The 25368-nt window shown below is 56.1% G+C and overlaps 1 protein-coding gene across 1 annotated transcript in view; it reads left to right on the top strand.

Annotated features, from left to right (window-relative positions):
- The window catches only part of TBX1 (T-box transcription factor 1), a gene marked incomplete at its 5' end in the record, with an annotated part of 143915 nt that overhangs the window by 101583 nt on the left and 16964 nt on the right, over nt 1-25368 (top strand). The window contains one exon of the mRNA XM_084538988.1: nt 18481-18559. Coding sequence (XP_084395114.1) covers nt 18544-18559 — 16 coding nt within the window. The remainder of the gene's footprint in view (nt 1-18480; nt 18560-25368) is intronic.

Genomic DNA, 25368 nt, shown 5'->3' with positions numbered 1-25368 from the left:
GGTGCAGCAGGCAGCACTGGGTCCAGGCACAGCTTCGCCAAAGCCCACGCTGGGATTGTTGTGCCCTGGGTAAGGCTGGCACAAAGGCACTCCACTTACTGCTCATGGGGAAAGGAAAGGCAGCAGTTTTTGTCTGTGGGCAATGAAGACGCATGGTCCACGGTGTGCGTACTTGGGAGGCTGGTCCTTCACATCCTCCTCATCATAGGAGCAAATCACTTTGTTGCTCCAAACCTGGCTTGAGATGGTCAAAGTGACATCCAACAGCCATCAGGCAAGACTTCAAACACCCACCCCTATCCAGCAAGGCATTGCAAAGCTCTTATTTTCTACTCCTGCTACCCCAGTTGGTTCTTTCCAGTAGTTTGACTGCGGAGAGCAGCAGCAGTGGCCTCCCCAGCCCCCCCCAGCTGTGTCGCAGCAGCAGGAGCCCCGGGCAGGGCGCGAGCACGTGGAGCCACGCACAGGCTGTGCCGAAGCCGGCTGCCTGCAGCAGAGTCCTTGCTCTCGCAGCGGGGTTGCTTGATGGATCATCTGGAAAGAAAAACCAATTAAAGCTTTCCAAGGATTCAAACAAACTCCTCACGGCCCATCAGGGGATCTCCCCTTGACGTGTTTCTCTGGATCATGTGTTTAAGTCATCATTTTCTAGCCCCGCTTCCCAGTTCTGTGACTTGCTGCTGGGGCACTGTCCATCCTTAGACAAAACCTGCGATGTGCTCCGCTGAGGGCTCCTTCATGGGTGTCCATGAACCCTTCCCTTGCCCCTGGAGAGCAAAGGTGTGGGAGAGCCTTACCCTGCTCACAGAGCTGTTGCCCTGGGAGCTGGTTGCTGCCCAAGAGGTACTCTGCCAGTTCACAGCAGAGTTACTGACAGAGAATTTAACTTTGTGGGAAGGTGACAGGCGTCGATAGCTTTTTTACAGAGACTTTATGATGTCCAAACTTGGAACTTCCTTTCATTAAGACGTCAGCCAGGGTTTTATAAGATCTGAAGTTATATATATATTTATAATGCTTTTCTTCAGTTTGGGCATGGGTGTTGGTTTGTGGCATTAACTGAAGGGCAATTAGATGCTATTTCAGTCGCAGAACAGGTGATCTGGGCAAGAAATGAGTACGTATCCTATTTGCTCTATAGTTTAGTCTACTCATAAAAATTCACTAGCAGCTGTACAGCCTCTCACCAGTAACAAAAACCTTTGGCATTTTAATAGCTGCAGAGATACTAGTAAAAATGTTCGTGGTTTTTAAAAGTTGTATTCCACCGTTCCTTTAAACACTTCTCTTCTGCAAGGCGGTTACTGGAGGACTAATGAGGTGATTCTGGGTGAGCAATTGGTATAATTCAGCACTGTAAGGCTGGTGGCTTTATGACCTACCACTGAAGTCTGCCTGGCCCAAGGAGTTGCTGACTATGGACTGAAACCCCCAGCTAGTGGAGTAGCAGTGACAGAAGGGCCCCGGGTTGGGCTGCACTGCCCATTGCTTTGGCCTCCCCTCTGCTCTGAGGCCGTTTCTTTCCAAACCTGCCGAAACCAAGACCTTCGGGACGGACGGGCAGGCCCTGCCGGCAGCCCAGCCTTGGCATTGCAGCCTGGTCCGAGAAGCACAGCAAACACAGCGTGATCGGCCCCGATGGGAACGGCATCCCGTGATGACAGAGAGAGGGCACGAGTCCTTCTCCCCTGCTTGTATTTCTACAAAAACAGCTGGACCAAAGCAGCCTGGTTCTTGGTCAAAAAGAGGCAAGGAATTTGAAAGTTGTTTTATTAGGAGAAAAGAAAGAATTAGATCATTTCTCCCTCAAACAAAAGCCAGACTAGCGGATACTGGCTTTTGCTGTGCCGCCTGCTGCAGAGCAGCCACTGTGCCCAGGAGGTGCTGTTAGCTCGGCTCTGCTGGCGGCTCTGGCCCTACAGAAGGATTTCCAGCCCTTTGAGAGACAGCTTTTTTTTTTACCTCGTATATGATGTAAAATCAGTTTCATAATACAGGCAAAATCTATCATAATCTCTCCATGCTCAGTGCTTATTTCAGAGCCAGCTGCAGCTGTCACAGCCTAATACTCTCTGCTTAGGGTCTGTGTGTGCACAGCTGGCTCTGGCCCGAGCACCTGCCCTGGGCCCTCAGCAGCCAGCCGGGATCCCCCCGTCAGGTCTGGGCGCCGGTACTCGCCTGCTGCTTTTAGTTTGAACCCCCCCGTCAAAAACGTGCTGAGGGGAGGGTGCCCGATTCCAAGAGAGCCTGGCCGGATTATTTGGACTTAGAGAGCAAAGTGTCAGGTTTGTGTTTAATGAATATCTCCATCAATCATCCCGGCTGCCCCTGGAATAATTACCTTGCTGAGCCCACAGCAGCAGGTAAGCGCCTGGCTCGGGACACAGAGCGGCTTTATTAGCAGCCCCGGCGTTACGCTCGCTGTTGCTGTCGTTTGCCCCGGTTATGTTCATGGTTGGTGCTTTGCAATAGATGCCTATTTTGGTTGGTGCTTTGCAATAGATGCCTATTTGTGCCTCCCCGGGGCTGCTTCAGCAGGTACCTCACATTCCTGCGGTGTCGCTGCCCAGGGGAGCTCACCCCGACCTCTGAGGCACATGAACAAAACCTGCCAGAGGTGTCAGTTGCCACCGCACTTGGTGAAGTGCAAACCAGGAGCTCATCGGGGCCTTGCAGTGTATCTGCTGCGCTGAGCTGGAGCCTGTCACGCTCACATATCCCCATGAGGATGTAACTAGCCCTGAGCGGCTCTCAAGAGCTGCAAGGGAGACAAGCTAGGCTGATTTTATAAAGGCAATAGTTAAACAATTACTAACTCATTCCCTGCATAACCTCCAGTGCCTGCTGTCACCTCAGCAATGAATCTGGCCCCTTTCGCCTCTGCCTTCGCTGGCCTTTATCCCTGAGCATCATTAGGCTGAAATGCCCAAGCTGTGGGTTTTAAAGGACTTTACAAGTTCATTTACAAGCTCCATAAAATTACAAATTCTCCCTCCCCACAGCAGAAGTACCTTGTAAAACGTGTCCTGTATTGTTTCAGTCTGACGGGACAGGCAGCAAAAGCCAGGCAGCGTCTGAGCGGCAGCAGGCAGCGGAGGGCCCTGGTGCAGGGCAGAACGTCTGACCGGGAGAGCAGAAAGCCGGCTGTGGGCATGGTCAGCAGCAGAGGACGGTAACTCCCTGCCTCTGGCTTGTGCTCTGCTTTCATTTGCCAAGGCCCTTCTCCTGGGAGAGCCCACGGACCAGGTCCACCTTGCCTTTCTCCTCTCTTACCGAGCAATTACCTGCAGCGTACGTCCTGGTCACTTTGCTTTGGGGTGTGACACCCGTGAGCACCCCTGCTGGCACACTAACCAAGCCTCGGACCTGGCGAGCAGGCGGTGCAGTCCCTGGGGGAGCATTTGGTGCTCTCAGCAGACTGCAGTGACCCCCTGCTGCAAAAGACGGGCACTGAACTGGCCCAGGGCAGCACGGGGCAGCCCCCTCGCCCCCACTCCAGGCAGCTCACACCGCCGGTGGTGTGCCAGCAGTCGTGTGCTCCAGCCTGCTGTGCTTCTCTGCTTACGTTTGGCTTGCCTCGAATAGCATCAGGCAAGAAAGAAAGCGAGCAGCAGCCACAGCACACGCACACAAGACACTCACACGTCTTGCACACGTCTATGCCCCACATGATCTGGTGTCGGGCTGCGCACAATGAGTCACGGCTCACCTTTTCACTGCAGCTGGAAAAAATACTCTCGACTTGTTGCCAGCGTCAGCACCACTGCCAATATTTTTAGCGTCCAGGGAAAGTGTTAGTCGAAGAAGAAAGCAAACAAGGTCCTCCCAACATCAGCTGAAAGATTGCCAGCTAAGGATGGAAAGAAAAATTCTGGGTTCTGCTGATGGCCTGTGCCAATCCGTCACGTCCAGAAAAACACCCGCCGGGCTGTCAGCCGGCAGGGCTGTGCCAGCACACGGCGCCGGTCAATCAGGGCCGGCCGCGAGCAGCGCGGAGGCACCGGGAGCAGCCGAGCAGCCGAGGCATCTCCGGCGGGGAAAGCCTGAGGGAGCAAACACCGGGCAGTGCACGAACGGGAGCCTGTCACTGGACCCAGTTTTAAAGATGTCTCTTAAAATACACTTGTTGCCAGATATGATGACAGGTAACACAATCTCAAGGGCACCCTGAGAAGAAAAAGGGATGGGAAAAGCTTTGCCAAGTCAGGTGGCCCGCAGCTGCCCCCCAGCCCTGCGGTGCCTGGCGCTGTGACCCCTGCAGCTCTCTCTGGAGGGTGACAAGCCCCGGCTGTCCCGGCTTTAAGGTCTTGGGTCAGGGCTGCAGAGCCCACGGGTGTCCCCAGGGGTCACAGCTCAACAGCTTCACGCAGCGGGGCTGAGCTCCCACAGGGACCAGGCCATTTCGGGCTGGGCAGAAAAGCAGTAATCCTTCCCAAACCCAGAAATCCGTTCATGCAGTCGTGTCAAGATATAATTCTGTCTCTATTACTGCGCAGGGAGATTATTGGCATCTTGTTGCAAGTTTTCTCCTTTTGATAACGATCTCAGCTGGCTCCGAGCAGGGACTCGTGGTGGAGGGGAGGCCAGGGAAGGGCCCGGCTCTGTGTCTGGTTTTTGGGGCTGGGGACTGTGAGGGGCACAGGGTGAGGGGATGGGGACAGCGCCTGCGTTCCAGCCCAGCTCTACGCCACCCGGCAGCCACCCAGGCTCTTTGCAGCAGGACACCAGCTTGTCCAAAGTGCCCGTCAGCCCCAGCCTTGCCTTTTCGCCACAAAGCACTCACCTGCCCCGTGGCGTCTTGGCTCCGACTGCTTGTATCGGCCTCTGCCTCCTTCCTGCCCTAAAAACCTCCTCCTGCCAGTCCCTACCTGGCTGCGGGCTCAGGGACGGCTTCCAGCCCCAGCAGAGGCAGCGCAGGGCCCCAGCCAGCTGGCAGCTGCGGGCTGTGTGGCTGGAGGCACGGCGGCTGCCCGGTGGCTACTGGCCCTTCAGGCTGGCTCCTTCAATCTGCAGGGGCAGTGCCAATGAAGCTGCAACATTTCCAAGATGTTTGAGGGGACAAAGTTGATACGCGATTCCCCTGCTTGCCCCCCTGCTAACTTTGGATGCAAAATGTTTACAAACAGCTGTTGTAACATCCCTGAGGTCCAAAGAAAAACACTCTGCGAGAGGGAAAAAGATCTTAGCATGGACTTTGTCCAGGAATTCCATGAACAGAGCCAGGAGCTTGTTCAGATGTTTCCCTTCTCGGCTTTGGGTTAGCAGGGCCCGTGGAGATGAGCGGGTTTATCATTTGGAGCAGCTGTGCCGGCACTGGGGCTGCGATACGGCCCGCACGGGGACATCAGGGAGGGTGGTTTCGGGGGGGACAGCCCCCGGGGCCCAACCTGCAGCCACCACGGACAGGTGACAGCAACTCGTCCCAGCATCCCTGCTCCCACCTGGGGCAGGAGCAGCCAGCACATGGTCCCTGGGGTGCTGCTGGGTGTCACAGCCACCCCCGCTGGCAGCAGTCTGGCTGTGCGGTGTATTTAAGGGGGAAACCCTCTGCTCCCTGTCCCCTCATCCCACACATCACCCCACTCCTCTCCCCGCTGCCATCGCTTTCCGCGGCAGGCTGGGCGCAGGGAGCTGCTTTCTGCCCTGGGGAAAGCCCTTGTCCAGCCACACACGGGGGAAAACAGCCCATGAAACAGGCGGTCGGATCCCTCGAGCTAAAGCTAACTTTTCTTTTAAAGAGTATCCCTTTCGGGAAGCAGTTTCCTGCTTCTCTAATTGGCATTTCTGAAGGGAGAGAAAGAGATCCCTGTTCCAGAGGCATTAAGCCCTTTAAAGATGCTTTAAGTAACAAAGCTAAGATTAGAGAACACAGATCAGATGTTTTTCCTATCAAAGCCTTTTCTTTTCTTTCTTCCTTTTTTTTTCCCTGCTGTGGATGCTTCGAGTCTCCGCTGGGCCGGGCTTCATTAAGGCTGTTAACATCGCGCGCTGATGTCTCTGCCCAGCTCACGGTTTGGGTGGCCTGAACTAAAATCTCCCCAAGGGCTCATTACAGGTGGTAGGCAGACAGGGCTGGAGCCTAGGCCACACCACATAGCCCTGAGAGAAATGTGTTTCCCTGACCAAAAAAGCACAATATTATATTCTTAAAACATTCCAGCCCTGTCTGGGTGTTCTCTGCATGCATTCCTGTACGTGGGATTATTATTGTAGAGAATTTATAAAGTCATTCATTTCTCTGGAAGTGTATGACACGGGTTTTGGTTGAATGGGCCCAGTGCAAACTGAGAGCCATGTGGTGCTATAAAAACACAACAGTAAATAAATCAGCAGGGAGAATTTACACTTCAGCCTTCTGATTGTTTTTACATTCAGAGGCTCAGACTCGGAGCCAGAGTGTAAAATAAATACCTGGAGCACCGAAAATGCAGCGTCACACTCTCGCCTGCGAGCAATCACACCGGCAAAGCCGAGGTACGTGCAAAGCGAGCGTGTTTACAGCGAGCCCGTGGTGACCTTTTTTTCTTCGGCTGCTTCCTATTTTTCTTGGTGATACCTCAGATCTTTATTATGGCATTGTCGGCCCCACTGCTTCTGCGAGTGAAGGTTGCGTCAGGCCCTCAAGGATTTGAGCACTTGAGTTTTTTTTTTTTTTTTCCCGGGGGTTATTTTTATCATGGCTCTTCAGAAAAAGAAAAAAAAAAAAAAAAGGAAAGAAAGAAAGAAAGAAAGAAAGAAAGAAAGAAAGAAAGAAAGAAAGAAAGAAAGAAAGAAAGAAAGAAAGAAAGAAAGAAAGAAAGAAAGAAAGAAAGAAAGAAAGAAAGAAAGAAAGAAAGAAAGAAAGAAAGAAAGAAAGAAAGAAAGAAAGAAAGAAAGAAAGGAAGAAAGGAAGAAAGGAAGAAAGAAAGAAAGAAAGAAAGAAAGAAAGAAAGAAAGAAAGAAAGAAAGAAAGAAAGAAAGAAAGAAAGAAAGAAAGAAAGAAAGAAAGGAAGGAAGAAAGAAATCACTCCAGGCTGAAACTTGCCAGCTCCTGGGTGTTACCAGGAGGAAATCATTCTTTTCATCTGTGAAAAACAGCAATGGAAGGAGCAGGGAGATGGCCGGCCGGGCTGGGCGCTGTCACAGCCCTGCCATGGCACAGGGAGCTGGGGCTGGCAGAGCCCAGTGCCGGGGGGAGCCGCGGGGCACAGGCCCCCCTCGACCCTGCCCTCGGTGGGAGCCGAAGGGACGCCTGCTGCCCAGGCCGACAAGGTGGGGAGGTGACAAGGTGACCCCGCGATCCAGCGCTCTTCGATCGGAGGAATTTGTGCTGCGTGTGTCCCTGCATAACGTGAGAATGTCACCCAGCTGCAATTTCACCCCTGAAGAGGCAAAGCGTGAAATCATTGTTGATGACATCAAATTGTTTTCGGAAAACCAAAGCTATTCTGAGACGGGTGGAACTTTCCTATATGAAGCAACCCTTTTCCGGGCACAAAAAAGGCTCACAAATACTGCGAGGCAGTAAAACAGCCGCGGCTTAAACTTCTCCCTCGAAGCCCCCCTGCACACCCCAGGGTTGCTCTGGTTGAGTTCACCTCTGCTGACCACTGCACAAATCCAGATTTTTGCTCTACTGCCAACAAAGCTCTGGGGTTATTCAGCTCCTCAGAGCTGGGGCCCCTGCCAGTTCCGATGGCCCGTCTCTCGTTAGCAATCAGCATCTCTCAGGCCGCCGATGTCTCCTCCAGGAGCGATCCGTATGATCCTTTCCCTGTCAGCCTGAAATCACCTCTTCCCACACGGAGCACGGGGCCGTGTGCTGGTGGTGAGGTGGCTCTGAGGGCACCTGCGGCACCGCAGGGCTGCCGTAACCCCCCGGCTGCTCCGTCCCGTGGCGGGGGACCCCGGGCCAGCCCCGCGGGTGGAAGCTGTGCCACAGCTCCCGTGGCTCTGCCGTGCCGTCCTGCTCTGAGAGCCTGCTGTGCTTTGTGTACAAAATAATGCTGCTTGTGGGAGTGTCTGAGAGCAAAAATGTGGAATTTGGCTTAGTTAAGGGAATGTATTACTGGCATTTGCATTTTCTCTATTTCCTTAGTAAAACAAATCTCTGGTCTAACAAAAGGATGAGAACGAAGATAGCGTGGCTCCAGGCCTGTGGTGAAAAGCATTTCTTACACACACCCCTCAGGTACCCAGAGCATGCTAGGCTGAGTGGGCCACCTTCCTGGGCAGGCGAAGACCCCAACAACTCTGTTTTGGTGGCTGAGATCAGATTCAAGCTCACAATCCCAGTGTACGTGCAAAAATGTGAACCCAAACTGTGTCTGCAAGAGATTGTCCCCACCAGCACGCCGATCCTTTTAGTCTCTCTGAAGGCACAGCAACTCTGAAAACTGTTCAGCACATCAGTCTCTATGAATCCATTATGCTAGCCAGACTCCTGGTATCTTTACTAAGGGATTATTTTTGTTAGCTGGCAGTGGAGTTATCGGATAGGAAAATGGACGCATTTTCCTCCGGCGGGTCCCAGCGCGCCGCCCTCCCCGAACAGCCGCCCCCTCCGCCAAGTCCCTTCCCCGGGATCGTCCTCCGCTGTGCATACACTTTTCATGGGTGAGGAAGATTTTGTTGAGTTTTTGGGTAATGGATCCTCTATGCTCACTTGCTCTCTGTTTGGATTGTGAAGGGGCCATTCTGGCAAAGCAGTATTCGGTGGTGGTCTCCAGGAAAAGGCGTTTCTTACATTAAAAACAATAAAAGGCCCAATGTTTTACAGACAGATGTCCATCAACAGCTGGCGCTGGAGTGGGAAGAGAACACCGGATCTTCTCCATCGTCACAGTGCTGGGGCTCTGCATACCCACTTGTTTATTTAACAAGCTGCATTATTAAACTGGACCTTGGTTTGGGAGTGGAAAAGCCACACAGATGCTTTGATCGTTTATAAAGACCTACTTGAGAGACTGTGCACTTCTCCAGGGCTGCAAGGAAGAAAAAGGGGAAAGTCTGCATTTCACCAGCTTTCACTTAGCTGGGCCATTGGCTCAGCTTGCCTTCGACTCAGATGTCTTTGGACTTGGTCTCATTTGCAAAATTAACGGTATCAGGATCACACAGCTGGGGCAGCGTGCTGCGCAGGGAACCCCAACACCCAGGTGTAGGGAGCTCTCTCCCCCATCCCAAACCACGTGCCCTGCTGCTGGCACTGCTTCGGGCAGCGATGGCCCCTTTCCCAGCCCCGTAAGTCCCGCTTGCACTTGGCTTTGAGCCCTTCTCTACCCCATTGCTCCCTCCCGGTCTTGGGTTTGAGCTGTTCTGAAGCCCAGCAGCGCTCATGGCCAGGCTCCCTCCTATGGCCGCATACCTGGGCTCGGGCAGCCACGTGCCACCACTACGTCTGCCCTCTCCTCGTGGCAGCTGCCCCCACGTTCGTCACAGCAGCTGTTTCCCAGGGCATGGTAACACTTCCAGAGGGGAACACTTTATCCAGCCGAGACTGGCCGGCAGTTTAAATGGGGAAATGTAATTACCCACACTCAATTTGGCCGTGAGATTGTATCCGATGTCTGTTTGCAGCAAGCAGCCATTGCGCTGCGTGCCAGCCCTGCCTCGCAGGGACGCCTCACCCGCTCGCTAGAGGCAGTGCAATGCTTGAGAGGTCTGTGCCCGGAGATGCCCTGACGGCTTGGTGCAGAAGGAACATGAAAGGGTGTGATTGAACCCAGACTTCCCGAAATATACCGAAAATCCATCGCTGCCCCAGCTCGTCCCTATTCTGCTGTCACTTTGACTTGGCAGCATCAGCTGTGCCCCAAATCCCCGCACACTCCACAGATGGGCAAGGCAGAGGGGTGCCCAGGCTGCCGCACGGACCCAGAGGCTCCCTGTGCCCACCGCATGCCTCGGACAGGAGATTTCACAAGGAAGCACATTTTCAGCAAAGGAGCTGGAAGCTGACTCGGCACCCGGGCAGAAGGAAAGTTTTGTCCAAGCCGATGGGCAGAGTAACCACACGGCTTTGCCAAAGGTTTCCTCTGCGCCCAACAAGGGTGAGTGCCGCAGAGAAAGCTGCGCCTGGTTCCTGCCTCCACTCGCCCTCCGAGCTGCCTGCCCCTTCTGGCACAGCGCAGCCCTTCACACCGCGCCAGGCAAAGTGCTCGAAGGTTTGTCGGAGCATGAAGGAAGGTGGGAATCGCTAAAACCCGGCATTGAAGTGAGAAGTGCTCTCAGCACAGAACACCAACAGAAGAACAGATCCGGCAGCTTATTTTGCAATGACTGCACACATTGATTGTCTTACGGAGATTTTACATTTACTTTTTTTTCCGCTTAGCCAATGTATTCTCTCTCTATCCATGTTTTCAAGAAGCCTAAAGTCATTACAGCACAACCCAGCCACTGGGCTGAAAACGTGATATTCCCAAAGCTGTTAGGTAGTCCTAGGTATTTTGGACTACTCCTAACACAAGTAACAAAAACAAACACAGCGAACAGATATGTAATTTTACCTAGAAGCCAGTCTAACTTTTAGGATCACAAACAGTACAATCATTATTTACACATGACTACCTTGTGTTTCAGGGCAGCCTTACAGTTTCTGTTGCATGTTGAATCAGGCTGTAACTTCAGGTTGACCACTATATGCCTCTGCTAGAGAAAGAAGATGGAAAATAATAAATTCAGGCTCCAATAAGGCAATGAGGCAGAATGCTTCAGCATCGGATACAAAGGTTGTGTTTACTTGCTCTGAGCCCAAAGTTAATCCTATTCAATACGTCAGCTGCTCTACTGGAAAGGTTGCACTGGACAATGCCCTTTATTGGATTAATAAAGCTTAACTTTGGGCGTGCAGAGCCACCAGCGAGCCCCAAGCCTGGGAATTTCCATTATCCAGCACGAGGCCTGTGTTGCACTTTCTCACAGTCCCACGTTTCTCTTCCTTTGGTTTTATTCTTGATGACCTCAGAGCAGTGTTGGTCCGCTGGGCAGCAGGTGCTCGTGCTGTGCCCCCTGGGATCCTTGTGCCAGGGGCAGGGACACGAGGCAGCACTGCCACGGAGATGGGCTGCAGCACCAAGCAGGGCAGCCCCACGGGGGAAAGGAGCTTCCAAGAAGTGAAGGGCTGAGAAGAGGCATGGCACCCGACACAGTCGACGCTCACCATGGGTTAACAAGTTACCTGCAGCAGCTGAGCTGCTCCAGCTGCCCTACACGCTGCTGCCTGCCCTGGGGGAAAGCACCTCCAGGGTCCCTTAAGAAGCGCTGGCACTCCCAGAGTCACAGATGTAAGGGCATAAATCCCCCTGAGAGTCAGTGAGACTCAGGGTAGCATTGTCAAGAGAGTCCAAGCAATCTGGCAGCCTGCATCACATCTTCAGACGTGTGTAAGGGTCCCCGGTTAGTGCAGAGAGTGCCGAGGGAAATTAATAAGCCCTGTGGGGAGGCCAGGGCCAGCATTGCTCTGATTTACTCCTCTTTGCTGGGCTTTGTTCTCTCTCTCCATCACTGACCAGAGTCTGAATACCTCCAGATGGCAAACCTGTGGGTACTCTTGGACAGGCACTGAAGTGCTTTCTCCCCCCTGAAAATGGGACTGCTCCTCCTGAGCCGCTGCAGCCCTGTAGGAGGTAACCCAGCAGGTGTAACAAGCAGAGCCCCCGAGTCTGCGTGGAAATCGATGCAGCTCTGCTGACTTTCAGCAGCTTCGGTAACCTGTCAGCTGTCCCATGCTGTAAGCAATTGAATTATCATCACTTCTGCTATGAAGCATGTCGTGTCACAGCCAGACACAGCCACCCATGTGAGTTTATCACTCCCAGCTCTCTGCACGCTTTTCTCTGCTGTTCCAAAAGACCTTCCTGTACGTGTAAGCTCTGCCTCCGCGAGCCCCATGGTGTCTGTCCCTGCCGTGAGGAGGGTTTGCAGCTTTCCCTGGAGGCTGGGCTGTTAATGGGGAAGTCGCTAGGGCTCGGCCTCCCGGCAGACTCACATTTCCATCAGCACACTCAGGCTGCTGCTGAGTCCACGAAGCTCCAGGCAGATTTTCTGTGTGCTGCTCGGCTCACACATAGCAGAGTGATGCCACACAGGGGTGCTAAAACTTCTTGTATAAAACATCTTCTTGCAAACCCCATTGTTCGGGTACGGGAACCTGCCCCTGTGTCCAGAGGGCAGATCCAGCAAAACTGCTCCAGGGCTCCTGCCCTGGGCTGCCCCGGGCTTGCCTTGGCCCCTTGCTGCAGAAGGGTCCAACCCCACACTGGGAGCTGATGCTGGCACCGGGACCAGCACGGCCACTAGCACCGGTACTGAGAGGTGTTACCTGCCTGTGCATGTGCCAGTACACAAGTCTGCATCTCAATCTGGTAACTTCACCATAACGTAGCTCAGGGCTGTGCTGTCTCAATCCCTGTTGTGCAGGGCCATGTGCTTCATTACCCTAAAGCATGAATCCAGTTCCTGCTGCAGCTCACCTGCCCGGCACATCCCAGGGGCAGCGCTCACGGCTCTCACCAGCCCGGGGACCCTGCCTGCTGCCGGGGCAGGGCCAGCAGGGAGCGGCACCGCGGCCACCCCAGCCCCGGGCTCTGGCCTCCAGCCCCGTGGGAGCGGGGCCGGCCCCGAGGCCGCTGAGCAGCTGGCCACTGGCCGGGCAGTAACGCGAGCCCTGGCGATGGCTCCGGTGGTGGACAAACAGTAATAAATAAGCAGCAAAGCACCACGACTTGACAAGCCCTGGGCATCCCCAGGGATTTGTAATGGGATACAGAGGTTTTCACCTCCTGCTCTCTAGTTCACATTTCAAATCCAGCCCCGCTCCGTAGTGACCAAAGGTCATTGCCAGGCTCAGTCGCCCGTGTGAAGACATAAATGGCCTCATTTCTCTAATTCCTCAAGCAAGGCTGGGGGGAGGACCGGATTTGTTTGGGTTTTGTGATGCTGCTGGTACGGGGCAACAGCCGGGCTCTGCGCCTTCCCGCCCCGTCCCGTCCCACCGTGGCTGGCACCCGCTCACCTGCACGGCACCTCCCGGCACCGAGCCCAGCCCTGGCCCACGGGGCACAGCGGGGCTGGCACCGCTCGGAGACCTGCACCTGGCTTCATTGCTCCCATCTGTAAAGCTAAGCCAAAGTGGGAACGCTCTTCCCAAGCTGGAGAACAGCATTTATGGCTTCCCCAGCCCTGTTGCACCCTGCTGGCAGGGAAGTGGCCAGGACGGGGTTGTCCCTGCCCTGCGCCCTCACAGCAGCACGGTGCCAGTGCCCACGCCTTGTAGCAGCCCTTTGCAGTGCCCCTCCAGCCCGCACGTTTCCCATACCATTCGATGAGGTACAGGGGTCGTTTTCCCTTGGTGGCAATCGCCAGAGCCGCTCGTGGCTGGCAGAGGGACCTGCCTAGGTTTGCAGATTGCTCTGGATTCCCAGGCATGGAGGTGTTTTATAAATATCCCCTATTATTATGGTGCTCTATTAATAACCGCCTTGGGGAACAATGGGAGCACGCAACAGCTTCGGTCATCCGATGCCAACCAGCCGAGCCTTCGTGGGGCCACGGGACATTCCCAGAAAAGCAGCTATTTGGGGAAGCACAGCATTTGTGCACGAGCACAGGGGATGTGCGAGGCATTGGAGGATACCAGGCTGTGGGGCAGGCTCTGGCTGGCAGCCTTGACCCAAAGTGGGGACGTGGGGGCCCCGTCCTGCCCACAGAGCAATCCTCACCCCGGAGTGAGCGATGCACTGGGTGTGACCCTGGGAATTGGGCCCTACCCTTCCTCCTCCCCCGTTGTCACAGCCACAGTGTCTGTGGGGGCACGAGTGGGTCAGAATGAGGCAGCTTTGGGGCAGCCCCGATGCTCAGTCAAAAAGCAGTTTTGGGGGAGACGGCTGGTAAAAGAGCCAGGGTGAGACCTCCCTGCTGGCCTCCCCACCCTCTCCCCAGGCTCATCGCACCAGGGGCACGGCAGCGGGGTTTGGCAGCGGAAGAGGATGAAAAAGCCAGGGGAAGCCCAGCCCTCGTTCACCCACGAGGGGCACGGGGAGCCCTGCTCCCGCCGGGTGTTGCGGTCCTTGCTTGGGACCCCGCCAGGTTCACCAGGGAAAGCGGTGCTGGCTTTTTTGCACATTGTTCCTGATGGCCGGGCACTTCCTGAGCCTTTCCAGCATCGCGGGGAAGGGGAGCGAGAGGAAAACGGAACCTTTTTTTATTTTCCTTCCTTTCGCAATTTCTCTGCGATCACAAAAAGCCATATTGCAGCTAATTTTCCTGCCTCCGTTCACACGGGCATTCTGCAAGGGCACAGGAATTCCTCTATGAGGGCCGTGGGCTCCTCTGATGCCCCGCGGGCGGCGCAGCGCCTCGCCGTGCTCCCCGAGCCTCCGACTTATCAGCTTCCTGCACTCAGCAGCGCGGGCGCAGCATCGGGCCCTGCGTCCTGCCCTGGCCCATGGTGGCAGAGGCATCGAGCAGAAGCAGAGGCAAGCGCAGAGCCCACAGCCCCAGGGCCTTTGATGGGACGGAGGTGGGAAAGCAGAGAGGCAGGGGAGAGGCTGCGCTGCCATCCCCGTGGGGTCCAGGGGTGGGAATGTGCTGAGAACCGACACATCTAACCCCTTATTGCACTGAATCGGCACTGATTTGCCCCAGCCAAGGAGCGAGGCCCCAAAATGTGAAGGGAACCAGAAGTCGCAGAGCACTTTGTGCTCCCTGTTCATGCCCGGCTCACTCAGCAGCTGGGTAAGGACCTCGCAGTGCTCAGTCGGTACCTAGGGGGCTTTCTGTGGGACGTGGAGATGGAAACCTTCCAGCTCATCACCGCTGGCAAAGAGCTTTGCCTAACCCGAGCGTTTCCAGGGCTGTGACAGGCATCGAGCCCCGTGCTCGGTGCGGGCAGGACACGGCGTGGATGTGGGTGTGTGGCCGTGCTGCTCCCCTCTCCCCATGCTGCAGTTTGGCAGTGAGAAACAAGCAGTGGCCCCCAGGGCGTTTCAGCAGGGCCTGGGCTGGGAACAGCCTTGCTCTCGCCCCACGCGTGGTCGGAGCCCTGAGCAAGCAAGGGGACCTGGCTCCGAGCACCCACCACCCCCTAATTCCTCCCCGGTTCGGCTTTCACTCGCTTTCCCTTAGTAAGGACATTCTTTTTCTCTTTACCAACTGCAAGCTAGGGAAACCTAATGCCAGTATTAAGAAAAATACTTTTCAAATTATCCTTTAGTTCCAACAGCTTAATGTCCTTACACACGCTTAGTGTGGAGTTTCAGCCTCATCTGTCTGCAGCAGCAGAGCCCGCCCCGGTGGGGAGCACAGGACCCCTTTCATGTCGACGTGCCGGTCCCCGGCCAGCTGCGGGGAGCAGCGGCCATGCGGAGCATCGGGTCCTCCCCAGAGGAGCCTCCCGACAAGGGCTGAGCACGAATAGCTGGTTGTGTTTTGGGGCTGTTACAGAGCTGTGCCGGGAGAGCTGCGATGGGCAGGATCTGGTGCTCGTGACCTCAGCATGGGCAAAGCCGAGCTTCGTGCTCCGCGTGTGCGGCACCCAGCGCAGGGAAGGACCAATGCACGGCATGAGCCTGGGGGTTGCTCACCTGCTTATCCCTGCTGGTTTTAGAGTGACCCTTTTTTAAACAACCCGAAATGCATCCCAGCTGGTTTATGGTGGGGACAAGGCACGATGCCTACCTCCCCTGCGTGCTCTGGGGTCTGCCCTGCAGATGCTCGCTGCAGGTATCCACCCCTTGGCACCACTGCCCCGCAGCGCTCCAGGTGCGTGGGTCGTGGTCCGGGTGTGTGGCCAGTAGGGCAGGCAGCACCTGAAGGCTGGTTCCTCTGGCGTTACTTCTGGCGCTAGACCCGGAGTATGCTGAGGGCTGTGAGCCGGTTACGCAGGGCTTGGTGCTGGCCCCCTCCTGCTCTCCCCATGGGGCAAGAAACGATGCTACTAGAAAGGAGTGGGGGGCAGCACCTGCACTGCCAGGAGGGACAGGCAACCAGCGAGCAGTGGAGCTGCCTCTTCCTTTTACTGGCAGAGCCAGGCGAAGGTTTTCTTGGGGGAGCCAAGCTGCCGGCACGGCCGAGCACCCTCGAGCCCACGCCGCTCACCTGGCTTGCTCGGGGCGAGAGCGGGTGCTGGCGGGGAGCGCCCGGCCCGCCCGGTGCTGTGACACCTCGGGGCTGGGGAGGGCCACGTGGGGGCTGACTCAGGGAAATGCCTGGAAAACGCTGACGAAAGTCAGAGGCGAGGGAGGAATACGGCAAATGGTACTGCTGGAGGAGGGACGTGGCGGGGGGAGGCTGATGCACATGGAGCAGGCGGGCCACGGGGCAGCACCCGTGTGTCCCCATGCGTCGCTGAGCCTTGGCTGTGCCCAGTGCAGAAATGAGAGAGTCAAATGAAATGGGTGGATGGATAGGGAAAAGGCAATCACTCCCAGCTGGGGGCGGGCAGGCTGCCATGGGGGCTGTCGCTGCAGCACCCGGTGCCCTGTTCCTTGCGACGCGCAGCCAAAATCCCTGCCACCGGGCTCACAGGGAGGGGATACATGCGGGGTGGGTCCCTCGGGGAAGGCACTGCCTCTGCACACACAACAGCACACGTGGGACGTGGCCACCTCGGTCTCTGCCCCCAGGTTCCCTGGCTGGCAAAGCGCCCTGCGGCTGGAGGGGCTGGCACAAGCCCGGAACCTGAAAAACGGCCCCGAACAACCCCCCCCACTCCTCACCCCCCTCCATCCCTGCTACCGAGCGTAGAAATTAAATCTGGCTTCTCAGAAGCCTTCGCTGCCCCAGAAAGGGGATTGTTTAGCTAAGATTCACGTTCACACAATGAGACCTTTATGGCTTCTAGGCAAAGAAAAGGCACCAGTGGAGCCGCAGTCTCTCAGTAAAACAAAGGGGTTGTTTTCAAGTAACCCAGCCTGCTTCTTACCAGCGCAAGACTGAAGCTTTAGACAAAAACCAGCAATTTGGATTTCGTGAGCATGGCAGAAGAGCCCTGGTTCAGCCCGGTGGTGTGTGCATGGTTCAGGCTGACACAGTGTGCTCACACCGTGCACCTTGGGCAGGTGGCTGGGAAGACCTGGAGAGACGGGGAGGGAGGGAGCAGAGCGGCTGGGCAGAGCTTCGTGGTGGTGATGTTTTACTGACCTGGGGCTCTGGGCTGCCTCCTGCCAGTGCTGGGTCCTGCCTGGTGCTGTGCCAGCGGTGGGGGCAGCACCTGAGCTCTGGCTTCGCTCTCGCCCCTAGGGGACTCTGAGACACCTTTGCGAAGCCTCCTGGTGCTTCACTCATCGCATACAAAACGTGCTGCGAGGCTGCACCCAGTGCCTTACCCTGACAGGTCTGTCTGTCCCGCACCGTGCTCTGGGATAAGCAATCCAACCTCACTGGGAAAAAATCCCTCACTGCCCCAGGTCTGCCGCAGAGACACCTTGAAGTTGTCCTCGGCACACAGTTCAGTAAGCCCAGAGAAGGCTCCAGGCTCTGGACCCAGCCCTAAAGCGAGGCCCTGGTAGCAAACACCCCCCTCAAACACCCCCCTCTCTCCCCTACCACCATCTGGGTGCCGTTCCCTGCCCACCACTGGGAAATGCCCGTGCCTCCCCAGCCTGCTCAGCCCCTGCCCCTGCAGCTCCTCCACCACACGGCCGTCCCGCTGCCCTCCCCAAGGTTTTCCGGGTGAGGGATGGCACCACCCCAAAGCGGGGCTGCCCCCCGCTCCCTTCCTCTCCACAAATAAACAGGGAGGTGCTGACAGCGCCCAGCAGCCTTTTGACAGACGACTGAAGCCCCCCGGTGAGGAGGGTGAGCTGGGGGGGGGGCTGCGTGCTCGCAGGGAGCCAGGAGCTCAGCTGCCCCAGTAAAGGCACTGGGCCATACTGGTTCTACCTGGGCCTGTCCCAGTTCATGTTGCAGAGCCCAGTGAGACCTGTCCGTGCCAAAAATGAGCAGTGTCATGGGGCTGTGTGTCCCCACCGGGGCTGTGGCACTGACATTGGAAATACCCTGAGAAGGGTGTCTTTGTATTGTAATTTTGAGTTAAAAAATAATAAATCAGTAATTTCCTGGCATTTGGGGAAGCCACAAACCATGGCTGGAAAACGCTCCCCCAGCCCAGGGGAGCCCGGGCTCTGCCTCCTCCAGGAGCCCCAGGGGCTTGCGCTGCCCTGGGCCAGCTGCGGTGTCCTGGGCCCCACCTGGGGCTCCCGTGCTGGCTGTGCTTTTCGGGAGTGGGACCAGCACAGCCTTGGCTTGATGTCTCCTCCCCTCAAAAGCACCGCGGCTGTGGGGATGGAGGCGGGTAATTGAAGCAATCAGGTTGTTCACTCAGAGGAAATCTTGACATTTTTAAAGCAAACGCAAACAGCAGCCTGATGCTCACCTGAGTGGGGAGATCTGCAAAAGCCCAGCCCAACATTTAATTTACTTTTCTTTCTTTTTTTTTTCCCCCCTGAAGTAAGTCATACGTAACATCTGGCATTCATCTTTTCTTTCTTTTCACAGGCACGGCAGAAACCCTGGTGTGAGTCATGTCCATTTAAATATGGAAGCACATCATAAAACCTAATGGAGAGTCCAAAAGGTGAGCTTTTATGTGGTTACAACTCATAGAGAGGTCAAGATTGTTTGGTTTAAACACGGGGGGTCACTCTGCGCGTGAAGGTGGTCCTCTAAACCTTTCGGAAGGCTTGTTTGCTCAGCGCGAGAGCTCAGCTCAGCGCCCGCGGTTTTGCTGCCTGGCTCCCGACGAAGCTGCGGCCGTGCGGGGAGAGGCAGCGGCACCGCAGGGGAAACGCGGGCACGGCCGCATCCTGCAGCCGGGGGGGCACAGCCTCAGGGAGGGTCCCCAGCCAGCAACGGGAGCTGGGGCTCTGCTGCTGGTGGGGTTTGGGGGTTTTCAGATGCATTCGCTCGTCACCTGTAAAACCCTGCCCGTGTTCTGTGACAGGGAAGAGGAGGAGTGTTAACGACTCACTCCTCCTTGTTAAGCTCTCCCTCTGTTTTATTGACTCTTGAATAATTTTCGGTGACCACTTATTACTATTTTATTGGCTTGTTTATTGTGACTAAGAATAAGATAAAGCAAAACTCCTGTTCCGGGCTGCTGTAAAGATGCTGTTTGATCTCTTTTGCCTGCTGCACATTACATGGAGCCAACACCAGGCATCTGCACCACGCCAGGCTTGTCCCAGCGACTGTCCCAGCCGTGGGCAGGAGTCCCAGGCTGGAGCAGGATCTGTCCTTCTCCTGGTGGAACAGACCAGCCCAAAGCTCCGGGCTCCTCCTTGCTGATCACAGGGATGATTTCTGACTGTAAGCAAACAAGACTTCAGCCTGGGTTATTAAACCTGGCCTGGATCAGGGTGGATGAGTGGTGCCCCCAGCGCCATGCCCAGCTCTGGCATCAGTGCAGCCCGGGCTGTGCCAAGCACCAGAGTCGCTCCGTCCCCTGGGTGCTGTCCTCAGACACCTGCTCCAACCAGAGGCTGCAAATTAGGATACAACTGAAATACTGCCAACAAGGGGCAAAGCGCCTGACATCCTGGAGGCATTAGGCACTTAGGGTCTGCTCCGTGATCCTCCCTCCCTCCCTGCAGCCTTGTTTCCATTACCGTTACATCTCTATTTACTGCTGGTGCCCCTGGTTGTCTCATGCTAGCAAGCCGTGTGTCTTGACCAGGACAAGCCCCTTCCTCAGCTGTGGTTTGAATTTTCCACCATTTGATCCCCAGTTGTCACATTTGGGCTGGATGGGATGATTGGAGGCTGCACATTCACCTCTGAGAGGGAACGAGGAGGTGACAGTCCCTGCCTGAGACCCACCCCTGTCCCTGGGCCCTGCCCCAACATTGTGTGGCCACAGGGGTCGGCACGGCCGGGCTTTGGTGCAGGACCAGACTCTGAACTGATTGAGGAGCTCCAGCTGGCCCCCGTGGTGGTGGGAAACCCCTCAGGTAACCGAGCAGCACGGGCTGCTCCTGGCCCAGAGTCCGGGGTCTGACTGGCAGAGGCTTGACCTGCCCTGGGATCCTGGGGGTGCCCTTCACACCTCCTGCTCCTCCCTGCAAACCCAGGGGAGAAACGATGCCCTCATCCCGTGCTGACCTGGCTGTATTTCCGCAGCACACGTGTTTATCCATCATTACCCACCAGGTTGCTCTCGGGGAGAGCAAAGTGAAGCTGGGTTTCCACGCTCTGGCTGATCTGTGGTTTCTCCTCTGCTGAAGACATTTCCCGGCGCTCGGGAGAAGGTGCGATTTCATTTAACGTCGCTCTGTCCTGTCTCTCACTGCTTCCTGCCAAAAACCTGTCAGTTCCAGCCACGCTTCCCGTCTGCTTGTTCTTTGCCATACCATGAAGTCTGGGCTCAGTTTGTAGCTCCTGTGACTGCAGGAAAACAGATCCGTCCTGCCCTTGCAGCCCAGGGCTGTGCCTGAACTTCCCTAGGCCCTGAGTGTGCTCTTCCACGATTCCTCCTCTGCCAGCCTTGCCCCAGCTTGCTGCCTAAAGGCAGAGAAAATGGGACCTTGAGCTGCCAAACAGCCCAGGCTGAGGTCTTGTTTGAAAGCAGTCAGAAATGGCCCCTGTGAGCTCAGAGAAGTGGGTACGTGTGAACTGGGCGGTGTTTGGACCCAGACTTGTGGACGAGGGCAGCAGGCAGCAGGGCTGACACCAAACCCCACTGCTGTAGTTTCACATCAGGGCACGACGACAGGATTCGTTTGTACCCCAGCCCCGTTCCCCTGTCGCTCTCCCCTGCACATTTCCCCTTCCCAGGTACGGGGTCTGCTGGTCCTTCCAAGGGGTTTCCATTCAGGTCTGGCAGCGCCGCTGCCATGTGTTTTTCATTTCGATGACTCCCCTACGGTGTCTGTTATCACCCAAGTCTCTATTAAGATTTATTCCTGTTATTGTAGCAGTCATTTTCCCCAGTACATGTGCATTGTATTTGGAGAGAGTCATAACCACTCTCCACATCCAACAGATGCTGTAGTCAGAGCGACTCCTGCTTCCACTTACCAGACCTTTCTACTAATATGGGATTTCACCAACAACCACAAGCGCTGTTCGCTCCCCAAGATTTCCGCACGGTCGTTTCTTGACTGTGTTAGTGGCAAGGCACTGATCAGAGCTCCAGCTCTGCGCAAAGCAAAGCTGCAGAAAGGTTTTGCTTGGCTTTGCTTTTAGCCACTTTTCCATTCAAAGTGGTGAGAGGCTCCTGCTCCCGACGGCTGCGGGGCTGAGTGTGAACGGGGCCTCAGGGTGGGCAATGGCTGCTCTGAGAGGGGCTACAGGCTGGGTCGCCTCGCTCCTGGGACCTGATGTGAGCAGGCTGGGGAGGAATGGGACTCGCTGGACCTGGAATATTTATTTCAGAAGGGGTCACAGTCCGTCACCTGGGGCTGGATGCAGGCAGCAGGGGTTGGGCTGTGCTGGCATCGAGTTGGTGACACGCTGCCCCTCTCCAGCCTCCCCTGCTCCACCTGCCCGGCAGCACCGAGCACAGCCCGTCCTGCTGGCGGGCGACAGAAAGGCAGGAGCTGCCTTGGAGGACAACAAAACCAAGGGGCAGACAGCCCGAGGGCAAAGCAGCACAGCCTTCCCCTCTGCCACGCTGCCTTGGCCTGGTGAGTCCCTTCCTGTGCCCGCAGCCAGCACAAGCGTGCCTCAAAGTCACTGGGTAAAACCAGTCATGGGGGGCATGGTGCTGTAACAGCACCTGGGTGGAAACCTGGGGGTGGCAGGGTTTGACTCCATCCCAGTTTCAAAGCACCCGGGCTCTGCCAGCAGCAGAGCGGGGCTTTTGGCAGCTGCCATCCCCTCCTGGCAGCTGGTGGCAGTGCTGCCCTGCCTCCCCTGCGGCCCAGCAGTGACCCAGCCCTGGTCCCCATCGCAGGCAGCAGCACAACGCCGCCTGCCCACAGCACCCACAGACCCTTCCAATTTGCCCCTCTTTCATCCCGTAGCAGTTTGGTCGGCTCGTACGGAAGAAAGGAGCTCCAAATGCTTTCCGGGCCTAATAATATCCATCAAAGCGTTTCCAGGGCTGAAGCGAGGATATACACTGCAGCACGCAGAGCAGGAAACGGGCTCGGGTTTTCCAAAGCTGCCTCTTCCAGCCAGAGCAAACCACAAGATCACGGGAGGACAAGAGCGCTGCTCTCGTGGCTTTGTTTGCCCCAGAAGGAATTGATTTGATGAGAAAGGAAATTGGCTTTCTTTAATCTGTCCTTGTGCAAATTCCGCAGAGGAAGGACTGAGCCGAGTTGTGCTGGCAAGGAAAAGATCAGCCACCGCATCGGCAGTTCCTGACAGCGAGCCACCCCTCAGTGCCACTCGGTTTGCATTTTTTGCAGGGCTGGTGGCGATCCCCAGGCCATGGCCCCACAGAGCTCCCCGTGGCGGCTGCTGGAGGCACGGAGCCCTCACCACGGGGCCGGCAGCCGCACAGCTCGGGCCCCACAGGTTACAGGTTCCCCTACACATCTGCCTTCCTCGGGTGATGGGGGTCCCGCTTCTGGCTTCGCCAACGCCAGGTTTTCCCCTGCAAAACTGGAGAGGAAGGAAGCGGCTGCTTTCCTTCTCACCTCTGGGAAGCCTGACTGCGCACCTCCACGTCCGTAACCTGTCCCGGACAAGCAGGAGGATGTTCCTCCTGGTTGAGAACAAGTTGGATTCGATCACCATTTTCCTTTAAAAGCGTTATTTGAAAGAATCACAAGAAACACGAAAATCCATGGGAATGGTGATTCCTGACCGGTTCCAGGCTGGCATCTCAACTACAAAGTGGGAAGTCAAGGTAACGAGTAGGAAGAACAAGAGTTAACTAAGATGGCATTGGAGAAGAGCTAGAAATGGTGCAGGGTTATTTTATACAACAAAACCTAAAAATACAATAAATAAATTATACAGAAGCCTAAGCCAAAATTATCCTGGATCTCTTTCAATGCCAAACAGACTTCTCAAGGTGACTAAACGTCTTCGTTGTTGCTTACATTGAGCACATCAAGATGCAGCTAGAAAAAGGCTTTAAATTAGTGCCGAGTGACCTGGGCAGCCCACACCCAACTTGTCTGAGCCACGGCTGAGGCCGGATTGGCAGCACTGAGCCTTGCTCAGCTCTGCTCTGCTTCACAGCGCTGAGGGAGCTCAGTAAGACGCATTGCCCTTACCAGAGCTCGGGCAGCGATTACAAAGCCCATTGTGAGGCCTTCCCGGCATCTCAGGAGGTCCCTGCCCCTTCCTGCCCATACGGCGCCTGCTGCGGGCTGCCAGGTCCCTGTCCAGGACTGTGCCAGCAGGAACACGCAGGGAGCTGGGCACGAGCAAGGCCACGTGTTGCCCACGGGCAGGGCTGAGCGCCCGGCCGGCCGGTCCCCTGCGTGGGCAGCCTGCCCCCAGCACCCGCAGCAGGGCTGCGTCCTCCTGGGCTGCTGGGTGGTGGAGGCAGGAGCCAGAGCAATGTCCCGAAATCCTCACGTGCCTTGTGTCTGGGGACGGCTGTGCTGTGTGGTGTGGGTCGGCAAGCTGGGAAAGGCCCTGCCTCATCTGTCCTCCCTGTGAGGTGCCCCACCACAACGCTCCGAAAATGGGCAGTGTCCCACTGGGGAAAGGGAAAAAGGGAGAGACCCACAAAAATGGGTCACAAAATCCTCTGAGGATGGGCACATGTATAGGTGGGCAAAGGTAGGAGGAGGAGGAGGAGGAGAAAGAGGAGAAAGAAGAGAAGGAGAAGGAGAAGGAGAAGGAGAAGGAGAAGGAGAAGGAGAAGGAGAAGGAGAAGGAGAAGGAGAAGGAGAAGGAGAAGGAGAAGGAGAAGGAGAAGGAGAAGGAGAAGGAGAAGGAGAAGGAGAAGGAGAAGGAGAAGGAGAAGGAGAAGGAGAAGGAGAAGGAGAAGGAGAAGGAGAAGGAGAAGGAGTGGAGCAAGCTGGTAGAAGCCACGCTGCCTTTATGAAGACAAATCTGGGCTCTGGGAAGCATCCCAGGCTTATTTTCAGGTCTGGTCCATGCTCCCAGAGGCTGCACTCTCCTGCATGCTGTTAACATGCACAAGCCGCCCTCAGTGACAGCGCAGAGCCCGGGTGCCTCTCGGCTGGATGCGTTCCAGAGGGTACAGCTCCAGCATTGACGCAAGAAGAAAAATCTCTGGGATGGAGTTAGTCAGTTTTTATGCTGGATTGGATTCGAAGAAGCAGCTGACGTTGGCTGAAGCATCCGTTCCTTATGGTGCTTGGGTCAAGTTTGCAACGTGTCCAGTGAAATACCCAGCAACGTGGGGAGAAGAATTATCCCAGCGGGAGCCCTGTAGGTTGTGCAGCTTCCCGTTAGGACGCTGAGCCCTGCAGATTATTGTTTGTGTTAATTTGTTTGTGCTGGCACAGTGTGTTATGTCGGTAATTAATATATAGCATCATCTGCTGCACCAAATCCCCGTGAAAACATGTGAGCTGCAGAACAAGTGGCGATGATCTGCTCTTTGCCGTGACAGGGAACAAGGTGGGACAGCGAGGAATATCGGGTATCCCAACAGAGAAGGGGGGAAGTCCCTGCAAGGAAAGAGCCCTTACGGGACAGTCTGCAGCAGCTGCAGGCGGGGAGCTCTGGGGACACCGCGTCTCCGGGTGGTGGCCGGGTTCCACTGCGCACGAGGACTGTGCCTGCCTGCCCGCTGCCCCGCGCAGGATGGCTCCGTCCGGGCCCCTCTGCTTGGAAGCAAACCAGCAGGCAGCCAACCTGTGTGGCCAGCACGGCTGCACCACACAGCCTCGCGTGGGTCAAGCCTCAGCGACTGCATCCAAATGCAAACCGGGCCGGCTTTAGCCAAAATAAATGTCTGCACAGGATGCTGCTCAGGGCTGAGCGAATATAAACCTTCGGTGCAACAACCACCACTGAGTCACGGAGAAACGCTGCCCTTTCTCTCCAGTGACTCGCTCACGAGTGGAGGGCTTGAAAACAGCTCTGCCCCCCCAGGGGGCACCTGGAGAGGAGCGCTGCAGTCGCCGCTTTTCCTCGGCTGCAGCACAGCAGTGCTGTCCTGCCCCGCAGAGCACAGGAGGGGCTCCCCGCTGCTCTGCCCCAAACTTGCACTGCAATAAGGAAATACGCTTCAACTGAACCAGTTTTGGCACCTCAGTACCGGCGAGGGGGATCCTTCCTTCAAACTAAAAGCGCCTCATTTCCCCGCGGCTGTGGCCCCAGTTCTGTGCTTGGGGCGTGCAGGAAACCAGGCAGGAGCTTCCCCCCGCTCACGGGGCTGGGGTGCGAGCAGGGAAAGGGCCAGGCTAGAGGGGACAGGCACAAATTCATTCCCTACAGAGCACAGCACAGCAGCACCCCTGATCAGAGCTCTCTGACAGCATTCAAGAACAGCACACAGAGGGGCTGCAA

The sequence above is a fragment of the Aythya ferina genome (genome assembly GCF_964211825.1).
Source record: "Aythya ferina genome assembly, chromosome: 17".
In the NCBI taxonomy this organism is placed as follows: domain Eukaryota; kingdom Metazoa; phylum Chordata; class Aves; order Anseriformes; family Anatidae; genus Aythya; species Aythya ferina.
The sequence above is the reverse complement of the archived record's forward strand: the minus strand, read 5'-3'. Positions and strand labels throughout refer to the sequence as shown.